This window comes from Haliotis asinina, chromosome 16, assembly GCF_037392515.1.
Source record: "Haliotis asinina isolate JCU_RB_2024 chromosome 16, JCU_Hal_asi_v2, whole genome shotgun sequence".
In the NCBI taxonomy this organism is placed as follows: domain Eukaryota; kingdom Metazoa; phylum Mollusca; class Gastropoda; order Lepetellida; family Haliotidae; genus Haliotis; species Haliotis asinina.
The window spans coordinates 19,090,477-19,103,870 of record NC_090295.1 but is presented as its reverse complement, the minus strand read 5'-3'; the positions used below and the strand labels follow the sequence as shown (position 1 = coordinate 19,103,870).

The 13,394-nt window shown below is 39.3% G+C and overlaps 1 protein-coding gene across 1 annotated transcript; it reads right to left on the bottom strand.

Annotated features, from left to right (window-relative positions):
* Nucleotides 1-7,787: 7,787 nt before the first annotated feature.
* On the bottom strand, nt 7,788-12,833 carry LOC137268465 (ependymin-related protein 2-like). Its single transcript, XM_067803032.1, has 6 exons — nt 12,680-12,833; nt 10,988-11,095; nt 10,484-10,577; nt 9,680-9,856; nt 8,786-8,884; nt 7,788-8,019 (listed from the first exon to the last, which is right to left on the bottom strand). The coding sequence occupies exons 1-5, from the start codon at nt 12,803-12,805 to the stop codon at nt 8,790-8,792; spliced, it is 600 nt and encodes a 199-aa protein (XP_067659133.1). The 5' UTR covers nt 12,806-12,833; the 3' UTR covers nt 7,788-8,019; nt 8,786-8,789.
* Nucleotides 12,834-13,394: the final 561 nt, after the last annotated feature.

Here is a 13,394-nt window from a genome sequence, read left to right as displayed (position 1 = left end):
ATCGAGTGTCCAAATCATTAAACTTGGTCTGTCGATTTCATGCGACTGTATAAAATAAGGGTTTGCTGTGGTTATTAGATTTTGTGGTAGTGAGCAGTTCATCTGTCTAAAATGAAATCAAACGGATTGTACATATACTTAATACGATAGCTCGTCGCGCCTACGGCCTAGATTCCTTCCAAACGTGGGTCAAATGTTTCACTCCAATTGTAAGTTACACCTCGCGTGAACTACATAAAAAATTATCTACTGGGAGGAATTAGGGATTAATATTCTGAGTAGAGGCACCCTCATGGCATGGCATGGCATGTCTCAGTGGTCGACAACACCTACAGAGAGCAGATCTTTCCAAATTGGACGTCTCAAGTTGATTCAAGTTCTAAGGGGGATTACTATAAATATTTCAAAACCCAACCAATCTTAGAAAAATATCTTCTTCTTCCAAACACTATATACTATCCTATTTTGAATTTTAGAACATCTAACCCTAATTTGCCAATTGAGGCTGGCTGACGGTTGGGTATTCCACGTGAAGACCGACAATGTCCGTTTTGTGTATCAAACGTTGTTGGAGATGAGTTTCACTATTTATTCAGATGTGAAGCTTTTCTCCAACTGCAACAACAATCTGTGAACACGAAATACCCAGGATTCCAAATTTGTCAATCCATAAAAAGCTCTTGTCTACTACCAGCATACGCGACCATAAAAACCTTTCTAAATTACTGAAATAACGCATTTATAAAAATGAAATAGGTATCTTACATCTTACTACCGTGTAAGCTGCTGTCTTGTATGTTATGTAAATGTATGTATGTTTATCTCATGTACCGCCGTTGGCGGTTTCTAGAAAATAAAGAGTTCTGAGTTCTGAGAGTTCTGAGAGTTCTGACACAGACCATCAGGTCTTTCACAAGAGCTATATGCTTAAAATTAGAGCTGTACAATAGCTTCAGACATTCCACCTGACTAGAAAGTGAAGATTGAAAGGACGAAGTGCATTTAGTGAATATTCTTTATTTATATACCCGTGAAGGTTCCGGGATAGAATAGGCCTTCAGCAAACCATGCTTGCCTTAAAAGTCGACTATGTTTGTCGTAAAAGGCGACTGGCGGGATAGGGTATTCTGGTTTGCTGACTTGGTTGAAACATGTCATCGGTTCGCAATTGCGCAGATCGATGCTCATGATGTTTAACCCTGAATTGTCTGGTCCGGACTCGATTATTTACAGACCGCCGCCATATAGCTGGAATATTGCTGAGTGTGGCGTAAAACTAAACTCACTTGCTCACTCACTCACTCTTGTATTTATATATTAGAGAAAAAAAACAACATCAACAAAAACCAAGCCAAGCTTAGTATACTGTAGTAGAGGCAAAGGCATAATGGAGTAAGACCGGGTCAGTTTTATTTCTTGTTTTACTGAGTCGTATGTTTTAAAGAATAAGAAAAAAGAAAGTCTCTTGCCGCGGTAAGTGCACAACTGTTGGAAAATACCTCCGCACACTACCTTCCTTTAGCCGTTTAGCCGTGACAGTGACACTTGATCTGCAACCTGAGAGTCAGTATTCAACTGGAACAGCAGAATGATCAGGAGATACTGAAGACCCTAAGATTTTTGTATTTTTAGTTCAATTCCACGACTCTAAGAAATGTGCCAACATTACTATTTGCAGGCCAAGCGCTATCCCAATCCCTTTAATAATGTAGATGATTATGTCATCTGTTACGAAAAGCAAGTTAAGATGGATCTACCCCCTTCTACAGACACGTTTTTTCTCCCATCGCCCACCCAACAAGTCCTTCAACAGGCTAAAGCCATGTTGAAGAGAGAAAGTGTTGTCAATAGCTAAAAGAGATTTTAGCGAAAACAGAGACGAAGGGCTAAATGTGTCTTTAGTAGTAGGACTACCGACTTGCATCCCTGTCCCGTATGCTCTAAACAATATGTTTGGGCCCATGACTCATCCCGTCATATTCAAACAAAACATTCACGAGAAGTTCTCAAGGAGTAGCAGCAGCAGCCGCAGCAGCAACATGGGAGCAAAAGAGACGTATGCTTGATTTATTACTTATCTGCACCATATGCTGTGGGGTCCAAAGACACGTGAATTACTGAAGAAAATACAAGACTCGACCAGTGTGTTTGATGATGTGTTTTCCAAACTTTACAAAAGCAAGCCATAGCTACAGCACCTCATTTGTGATGATGATGATGATGATAGTGATGATGAATTATTATTATGTTACTGACAGTGCAGGACAGGACGATGATGAAGGACAATAACACATTTTAATTCTGACAAAACGTACAGTCTACTATTTCGCATGCTCCTACCTCGTAGTTCTACTCATTTGAAATCAATAATAAATCAGCATATCTGACTTGTTTCCAATGTTTTATACCAACTTTTAACCACAACAAACTGTGTGCCAAGTGGATGTTGTATGTTCCCCAGGGAGTTGGCTGAACTCCATTGAACATGGGAGCATGCATGCAGGAAGGACCATAGCTGTTATGATAATATACACCCAAGCGTTGCCGAGCACTTTGACACTTTAACACCCCATTTATGATACATATTAGTTTAGAAAGATCTATGGAGGCGCACGTATAACCACCATGAACAGCCTACCACATAGCTACAGCCAAAACGGCAGTGTGTGTGTTTAAATCTGTTATAGTTCATGACATTAGTCTTGTTAGAAACTTCACATCATTTAAAGGATTACCTTCGAGATTTGTACAAATCCACCCTAACCTTTAGCGCCCAATTTGTCAGAGCTGTGTTGCACTGTGAGAGAGATGGCTTTGTGCATATGCCCTGGAAGTCTATTTTCATCTTATATGGGTTGGTGACTGATTCATTTAAGCAATCATAAACATATGAGATATAACATTTCAATAACATCGTTGAATTTAGTATGGAATTTACATGTGGCATTTAACAAATGTGTCATAAAACCCAGTGAACTGAAGCCATATATTTACACATTTCTGTGCACTTTAGAAGAGACAAAATTATGCTTAATATATAAAATATATGGTCCCAAACAAATCTATTTAAATTGCAAAGGAGCCCATGGCAGACTGTATGGTTCAAGGACCGTGAGACAGAGTAATGCTAGAGTACAACAGAAGGAAATAAATTACACCTTGGCTGAGTAAGCCCTTCGGCTAGAGGCTGAGACTGCACCATGCCTCAACGGTGGATGCTTTGAGAGTTTCCCCAGGTGCGACAGAAAAGGTTACTGAGTATGGAAAACTGTAAACATTGTGTAAAATGTATTTAGTGACAACCTCAACTCATTGTCACAGAGATTTATATATTACCACTCTCAAACCGACCACTTGTCTACCACACCGTCCCCTGAATTAAGAGAAAATTCATCCCGAAACATCGAGCATCTTTATGCTCAGACAATGACCTACTTTCCAGCCTATGCGAAATTTTTTGAGTGAAAGTGAAAAAAGACACTGGTTACACTGAATTCCAATTCCTTGTTTTATAAGGAAATGGTATTGGCAAATGAATTTTTATTTGAACTTTTAATAACACCGTGTTTCTAATTTTACGGCGAGGTGTATAGTCTGTTTGCAGGGAAAATGTATCGATGAATTTCACTTTAACATAAACCCCATGCACCCAAGTGAGGTGCAAATTTGGGGAAAAAAGATTCTGATATGAAATTCTCGTCATGACACGTCCTCTGAAAGTTTTGCTTGTTTTCATATGAGGCTAGGTTGGATCAGATATAACGCTCGTTTGCGGTTTATTTATTTATTTTTTTTTTGGTAAATGTTTACAAGCTGACTTTACTCTGGTGGAAAAGTGTTGAATGCGGCGTAAAGCAATAGGGAATTGCAAAAGATTGTCATTATAGTTGTTTGTATAATCATAAAGATATAAGTACTCATAGATTGCCACCGATAGACGCGTCTGCTCAATCAGACTATGACTAATGTTCAACGACCTCTGAAATATCCAAGGCATAATAGAAAAGGGCAAACTGAACGAGAGGCTGTAAAGTACAACAGTCGGTCCAACACATGAAAGTCACATGCAACAAGTACACTATCCATCCAAAGTCTAGACTCACTTAAAACACCCACTATATGTTATATATGTATACTTGGTTACAACGAAGCTGAATTTCTCTAATTAATTGGGGGAAACAACTACAAACCTTATGGAGATTCATTGCACGAGGATGATTAATCAAACTGCTTCAGAGCATGAGCACATATCGTGCATGTGAACTGCTACGTTTTGGTGTAAAATATTGCCAAGAATTTGCCATTTTTTGCCAAGGTTAATCAACTCTTGGACGCATGACAATAATCTCGTCAACGCACTACGTTCTACGTAGGTGATACTAAGTACTAAGTCCTACGTAGGAGAAACTAAGTCCTACGTAGGTGATAAGAAGTCCTTCGTAGGAGATAGTAAGTCCTTCCCAGGTGGCCTTAATACTCTTCCGTAGATTCGTAACCGCACCGCAATAGAGCGCATAGCATTAACGGTCACCAGGGCTTCTATTTACAGATACCAAGTGACAATTGAAGAAAACTTTGTTTTTCAGTGATTACACGACCTAAAATCCACATATTTTATGATTTCGTCCAACTTCATACTTGTCAAACGGCGGAATAGTCAGAAGTTATAAAATAACCTAGTGCCCCAAAGGAACTGTAAGCTGCAAAGTGTTACATACAAATTCACAAACGTAAAATTGAAGTGAATGCAAGGAATATGAGAAACAAGCAATACGTCAGGCAGGCCCTGGAGTCGTCGACCACGTATGACAAAGTCCGCTGATGATCACCACGCCCGGACAATTCATTTGGGGATTGGTTTTATGAGGGCTACGTCAAAGGCAGTGACAGCAAAAGGACGCCGCATAAGTTCACAGAAAAAGTTCCGGCGACGTCGATTATTCCTCAGAACACATCAGCTTTAAGTATGACTCTTCAAACCCGACGTCATCAATTGGTATGGTCCAGGCAAGTGGCAGATCGTAACTGGCAACATGTGATGTTCATCGACGAAAGTAGGTTTTAGTTCAACAGGTTTGAAAGCCGGGATCATGTTTACAGAAGGGTAAGTGAACGTTTAGCTCTGTACTGCGTTGACGTCTGTCAAGTAGCTTTATGGTGTGAGTAGTGTTCTGAGGCAATCTAAACACGGGTCTTTTGATTATTCCTGGCAACGTGAATACTCGAAGATATAGGTATAAAGGTTTGTAATGAGTTGTGTTGTCATTTATCCAGCAGCAATCGCGTGGCATTGTCTAAGAACACAATACAGCAAAGCCTCATGCAGCAAGACTGACAAACAACTTTCTGCATAGTGCTTACATGGTTGTTTTACAGTGGACAGCATGTTCTTTTGACATCAATCCGATAGAATACTTATGGTACTACCAGAATCGGCAAATCAGAAACTACCACGTCCACCTGTCAACGCTCAACAACTCCTTCAGTAATGGTGACGGACCGGTTCTGACGTCATTCGTCGTCTTACATCAAGTTCAGACTGTGATACGATGTGTCTGTTAGTGTTAGTCGAATGGTACATTTTCTGTAGAACTGAATATTCTATCGAAATTAAACAGATGTTCACACATAAATATATATGCTTTTCTTTTCCTTCAAGTTTGGTCAAATACGCTCTATTCTTTCTCACTGGCATTATTTTCAATAACAGGAACACCGTGTGATCATCTTTGTAGAGTTTAGAGGATACATGTTGTCTGAATCGTAGAGAAAGACAATTGCGATGATGCTTTTATATTTGGTGCTGTCAACGTGGCTGGACTTAATAAACGAGTTTAAAAGAGGAGTTTTCACCGTTTGACTTTGGCGTGAAATTGCGGATGTAGATGTTTTCGATGATTCGTGGCGTAATACTTTTGAAATAATGATCCGATTGTGACCATTTACAGCTTACTTTGTAAGGAAATCATCTGGCTTTCGATCCGTTGGCCTCGACGGGACCTTAAAATTATTTTAAGCGGTGACCTGTAACTTTGATCGAGGATTGGGTGGTTTCTTCGTTACATCCATTTCCTTTTATATAGCACTAGGGTAGGGTCTATACACCTTTTGAACGACGTTTCTGAGCGATACAAGTCCCTGTGAACCCACATATACCCGTTTAGGATGCAGAAATATATTTAGCATATTCTAAAAAGAAATAGACAAACATTTTGAAAACTACATTCAATTATGTTCATTCTAACCCAATGGCAAAGCTTTGTTTGAAAATGAACAGTGTTTATTAAGTTGGAGATTATTGGGTTAGACAAAAATGGAAATCAAATAAAGTGAAAATAAACACTGCGAATCCTCACAATTTTAGCTAGCCAACTGATCATATAAATGTAAGAATTATATTCAACTTGTGATCAACAAGTTTCGTAGGTTCGAATGGCTGCTACTGGTTTGTACAGTAACTACAAGGGGTATACACAATAAATGAAACACCAATCAATGAAACGGGTAGTAGCGTTGGTCTAAGTCAACACTCATCATGTACCACAGTGGCTGTTTTTAACTGTTCCAGTTACTGTGATTACGCTCTTGTTATACTAACCAAGAATAGCGATTTGAACTTATGATCGTTTCTTAAACAACTGTTAGCGGAAGATGAATACAATTCTGTGATCCACTTTACTAGACGTTTTTACTTTTGTGCTTAAAGTGAAATTCATTGGTACGTTTTCATTGTAAACAGACTAAAGCCCATAACTAAGACGTCACAGATTGTCACTGTTTGATGTGGACGTAAAATGATTCACAATGCATCTGGCTCGCTAGTTACATCTATTATGTGTTTGTTATGTGTTACGCTTACTCAATGTAGTTCCATACTGCACAACGAGATTGATATAATATAATTTCCGTACCAGACTAGCAAACCTTTCTAGCGACAGAGCTTCGTTTTGAGATTTCCAGGTTTCCGTTTGTAAGAGTTCGCTGTACGACAGTGCACGCTGTACGACGTGTTGGAAAGGATCAGAAGGAGTGTAGTGTTGAAGGAATATACAAGTGCTCACGTGTATCGGATCATAATGATTAATATTTATGAATCCAGATATATGAATTAGTCTTAAATTCAGGACTGTTTTTTTGCATTACAGATTGCCCAATAGGACGGAACCTTGTCAACTGGCAGCGAGATTGTTGTATTCTCACTGTTTTGACTTGTGTTACACGCTCAGATAATTTGTTCACATGCTGATTGTTCTTGAAGATTTAGGTTCGCTGGGGTTGTTCAGTGTGTAAATGATCGATGGTAATGTTCCATCCCCCACAGGGGTACAACTTGTGAAGCCCATTTCTAGTATCCTCCACCCTGGCATTGCTTAAATATTGCTAAAAGTGGCGTAAAACTAAACTTTCTCACTCACTCTTGAAGATTTAGGTGTGCAGGGTATTACTTTTAAATTAGTTAAATGGTTCCTTGAATAGCCAGGCCTAATTAGTGATTTAAACAGTAAACTTCCTTGGAGTTTGTGCCTTCCAAGTAGATGTGGAAACTGTTAAACCATATGATTGCACATAGCACCCGTAAAGATCCACGTTAAAACTGATCTACAGTGACTTATGCTCGTATGAGGCGACTAACGAGATCAGATGGTCAGGTTCGCTGACTTGATTGACACATGCCATCGTATACCACCTGCTGATTTCGATGCTCATGCTGTTGTTCATAGGATTGTATGGCTCCGATTCTGAGACATGTTGCATTCTCAATAAGCATGAATACAAAATAAGACACATTTTTGTATTTTTACAGGGATGGCAAGGGGTGAAAGTAATTTCAGCTGAAAGTCAGCTGGGGGTATGGAGAGACATATACGATAACAGGGTCCAGGGCCAATTAATTTGCATTTAAATCTACGGATTTCCACAATATTGCCATCCCTAATAGTTTTATTGATATAAAAAAAAATAGTGATTTTCATAGTGATTTGTGCACGACAGTTCCTGGTCGTTCTTTTCCGGAATAATCTGAAACAGAAAAAAAATACATAGGCTCATGTACATTCTAGTAACATACTGTACCCATATGGAAAATCGAGCCCGATTAACCACTAGGGTATTTTTGCACGAAAGTCATTTTTAGATGTTAAATTGTACCACAGTCATGAGCTTAATCAAATGTAACACCATGTGCTATTATAACAGACAGAACCACTCGTCTTGAAATACAAATATTAGTGTATGGAATTAATTCACAAATGTTTGGGTCGCAAGAGTGTGTCTAATATTGAATGGGTGACACAGAAAAAGAATACGTTTATCTTGAATCTGCCAAAGCAAGAAAAGGAAGTATTTAATACTACTCAATTTGCGACTGAGTGCAAAGCTTTACGCCGTATCTGCAAAATTGCAGCTACATGGTGGCTGTCTGTAATCGAGTCTGGACCAAACAATCCAGTGATCAACAGCACAAGCATCAATCTATGCATTTGGAAAACGATGACGTCTGTCAACCACTTCAGTCGAGCCTGGCCACCGGATCCCGTTAGTCGCTTCTCATAATCATGGGTTACTGAAGACCTATTCTAATCCGAAGACCAATTCTAATCCGGTATAGTATTTGGTATTACATTTGTGTTAGTTACAGAAATGTGGATATATGATGTTCGTTGAAACATTGTTATTTTTTTCACACAGTGAATGTTTGTATGTATATTATTGAGTGATATGTTACTATCTGGTGCACTGGACTCACTGGACTACCAAAAGCGGTCTTTATTTTCGATTTACTTACAGTATCAGGCACGGCAGTATGACGGAATTTCCAACATGCTGATATCTCGGATGCCTGGATAGAAATCGTTGTATCCGAGAATGTGAAGAGAGTTTCCTCCTGGAGAGAAAGTGTACATCAGTTTGATTTATTGTTAATTGTTTAACGCTGCCCTCGGCTATATTCAAACTATGTGACAGTGGTCTGTAAATAATCGTGACTTCACCAACATTTAACTCTGTATTTGGGATGCGACGGCATGTGTCAAGCAAGTGAGTGATCCTGACCAGTTAATCTCGTTAGTCGCCTCTTACGACCAACATAGGTCAGTGAAGACCAGTTCTAATCCAAGCCTTGATGACTTTATTTGCTGGACCACTGTCCTAATGATAGCTCAGTCAAACACTCACTCACTAAGTATTGCGGTCACCCACTCACTAAACTCTCCTTTCACCTCTCACTCACCCATGCTGCCGAAGTGCTTATGTAAATCCAGCTGGGGACCATGCAGGTTGAAAAAGTAATATAAGCCCGTATGGCCTCAAGCAAGTTGGGAAATGATTAAGCAAGTGACACCAGTTTTAATAAATTTGGGCTTGTCATACTATTCTTTATAATAAAGTAAAACTACACATTTTACTGTTCATCGACGACAGGTTTTTGCACACTGAATATATTACTTTTAAAATGTTGCGATGTGACGCTAGATATTAACTACTATCGGTAAGTCAACTGGTTAAGCGTCAACTTGTCACGCCGAAAACCCAGGTTCGAATCCCCACATGGCTGCAATGTGTGAAACCCATTTCTGGTGTCACCCGCCTTGATGTTGTCGAAATATTGCTAAAAGCGGGGTAAAACTAAACACACTCACCCACTCACACACTTATTTACCCCTAACTCCCCCATACCAACCTGCTGCGTCTGTTGAGATCGTTGTGGTGACTATTGGTATGCAGTTTTCCTTCGTCACAGTTGTCACGATATTCTGATTCCTCCCGTCGGGATGGGTCCTGTTGTATTCGTATGACCATGAAGGGAGCGCGCCTTGATCGAAGCCATATGCTGAACGACTGGTGTACACAGCGTCGCCTGAGATTAAATCTTATTAGTTAAGATAACGATAATAATCCCATATTGAGTAAATATAACTTAATATCTTGACCAAAGCGTGCAGTTAAAACCTCGAATAACCCAAGCAGTCCGTTCGGCGTTAGGAGGACAATGGTAAACGGCACCAGCCGGGTACCCATTTTTCGCTTAGTGAACAGAGGCAATTTTGAATTCAAGACAGGATGCGATTATTTCATATATGGGTGGTTTGTTTGTTGTTTGTTTCTTGTTTGACACAACATTCTAGGAAGACTTCGAAATGTAAATTATTGGTCACAAATGGATCAGCAATGTTCTTGCAGTCTAAATGAAGTCGTAAATCATTTTCATCTATTAAGTGCTTGTATATATTTACATTCTGATCATTACTACCCCGGATAATCACATGGTTTATCTCACCAAGTACCAATTTTCCGCTGACAGGCCATCTATGTCAGGTAAACAAGTGGTTGATGGTGTGACGACACACAATCTATTCCTAATGTTACACGGCCGTTTTAGTGTACTCTTGAGAAATTCAAATTAATGGGATGTCTACTCTAAATTTTGATCGAAGGTTGTGATCTATGGACAGAACATTGAAACATATACTTTGAAATGACTTACGTGGAACACAAACGCTCTCCTGATCCTCGAATTTTCCATGAAGGGGGAATGTTGTACAAGAGCGTTTCTGCACGTCGATATTGTAAGCAATTCCCTGTAAACAAACAATATTGTTTCGAAATGTTAAACAAAGAGCCTTTTCGACATAGACTTGTAGTCATCATTATCATCAAAGAGAGACGTATATGTCTTGAAATTGAAAATAATTAAGACAATAATCTTCACCCTTAAAAACAAAGGAACGAAAGAAAGTTACATAAAAGTAAGTTAAACTGTTTCGTTGTTATCCATTGGGATACCATGCTGCAGTTTATCATGGATCCAGTTTCGCAGATTTGGTTGACACATGCCATGGTATGCCAACTGCGACGATCGATCTTCATGCAGTTGATCCCTGGATTGCATGATCCACTTCCGATCAAAATAGATGGAATATTGTCGAGTGCGGCGTCAAACAAACAATCAATCAAGTCCAGTCGTAAAGCACATCGTTTGTCCCCTCACCTTCTTGTAGTCGTAGATTACTTTGGTTGTGCCGTATAAATTCTTAAGGCGGTCGCCAGTGAGAAGGTATCGTTCGTTGGGACCGTCGTAGACCATGTAATACAAGCCCTGAAAACATGTGTCCAGGAGATAATGTCATCGTAGAAATATATGAATAAAGAAATTTGGTGAAAAAGTTCATGCAAATCAAAAGGTGGCTATGGCATTTCAAGAACTCCCAATTACAGTGTCAATGCTTCAGCCCTGCACAGGGGCGGTATTGTAGCATAGTGGTTGAAGCATTCGTTTGTTACTCCGAAAACACAGGTTCCAATCAATGCATGGGTACAATGTGCGAAGCATGTTTCTGGTGTCCCCAACAAGATAAATGCCACATCTGTTTCTAAATGTTTTACCTCTTAGTCCAGATATTAACAATAACACTGTAAAATATTAAAGGATTTTTTTCTGTGATCCTCTGTTTATTTCTCAGTATGTTTCACGTTGTACTCAGCGAAATTGCAGTACGTGTGTGTGTATACGAGTGTGTGTGTGTGTGTGTGTGTGTGTGTGTGTGTGTGTGTGTGTGATTTTCATGACACTGTTAATCACGTTTCCTGGTGCAATTTTCTTTTTAATTAATACCACAGCTGCAGATCTCACGAACTCTGGTCTTTTCCAATTCTATACAGATTTGAATACATGAATTAAGTGGAAAACAAAACATCCTGAATGATAAGAAACATATTATTCACTATTGAAACAATAAACACAGATACGATTACCCATGCGGTTTTTGTACCAGCCTATGATGTAATAAAGAGGATAAAAAAAACCCAAAGCTTATTTATATGTCGTATCTCACACCTAAATGTCATTTTCAGATTGGCTAAGCGCTCTTTTGTTATTTTCAATGTAAGCCTCTAACGAGCGAGGTACATTGCAATGTACCCAAATCCCAGTAGAAACGTATTTGTGGAAGTATTTCTTTATCTCCAGTAACACTGAATCACGCTTGATTTACGGAAATTATTGATATTTTGCGAATGCAATTCGTTGGAAGGGAGATATATATTTCTCTTGTTCCCCTTCCAAAATGTAACTGTGGCTATGAAAAGATTTGCCTCATCCTAATAAATACATTTTTGACAATGTAGTGGTTATGAATATTAAGAAGGGCAATTACAACGCGGTTGATAATGCCAGTTGTCGGTACAGGGACCGATTTGCGAAAGAACCCTGATGGTATAAGTTACGATTATAACAATAACAATTCGTGCGCTATACTGCAAGACAACAAGCATTCAGATCCCGCTGCTCTCTGTTAAGAATACGGTCACTCTGTCGGTCAATGAGTGTGCCACAACATGACAAATCAAAAGATTCTTTCCTGCTATATTTTAATTTTCTGCTTCATAATGGTAAAGATGATTTCAAAATAGGATGACATTATATCGCCATGCCAGTCAGTGTGTGCTACGTATGGTTTTACGCCACTTTCAACAACATTTCACGACTTGTACACCAAAAGTGGTCTTCACACATTTTACCCACGTGTACCCATTATGCCCGATCGATCCTGAACCTTAGGAGTGACGAGCTAACTCTTTAACCTCTAGACTATTGGACCGTCCATCCCCATGCAGATTCAGTCTACGAAAAGAAGAGAGTTCCTTCATAAGCCAAGGAAGATTAACAGAAAGCTATACTTACACGTATTCTTGTGGTAGAGTTGACAATAGTGACGTACTGGAATGCGTTGAAACGGGATGGAGGACAACAGACTCCGGCAATGGCACCAGACAGGAAAGCGAGAAGTAGTACTACTTGTAGGATCATTCTGGAAGTGTTTCGTTGTAGATGAATCTGTGAGAATTTCTCTGATAAACTCCTTTTCGTACCGTTTCTCTTTTATACACTCAGGGGACGGTCACGTGATGCAGTTGAAACGCTCAGATGACACGTTTATGCAGTCGGTAAATTTACGGATTGAAAATTAAATATATACGACCTCTCAACAATCACGTGTTTGATTAGTTCATGCAACATTCATGTGACGAACACTACTATCACTACTGTAAGTACAACCCTCCACGTTCTTAAGTTCTTACATACCAAATATCCTTTGTTTAATGTGTCTAGTGACGTGCCCGTCAATCCTCTTGTTTCTTCGGTTCTTGTCGAACGTACCCAACATCCTTTGTTTTATGTCTCTAGTGACGTGCCCAGGGTATGTGATTGATGGTCGACAACGTCGTGTCGTATCCCGAAGGTGCTTCACCTCAAGACTCCTTCACACTTATATCGAAATGACAAACTGTGAAAAATCAAGGAGAAACACTCACATAAATAAATCCAAAATTCGAAATTCATTCGAGAGGGAATGTTAAAATAAAATTTGAAGTGACTTTTCTCTTTTTTTCTCCCT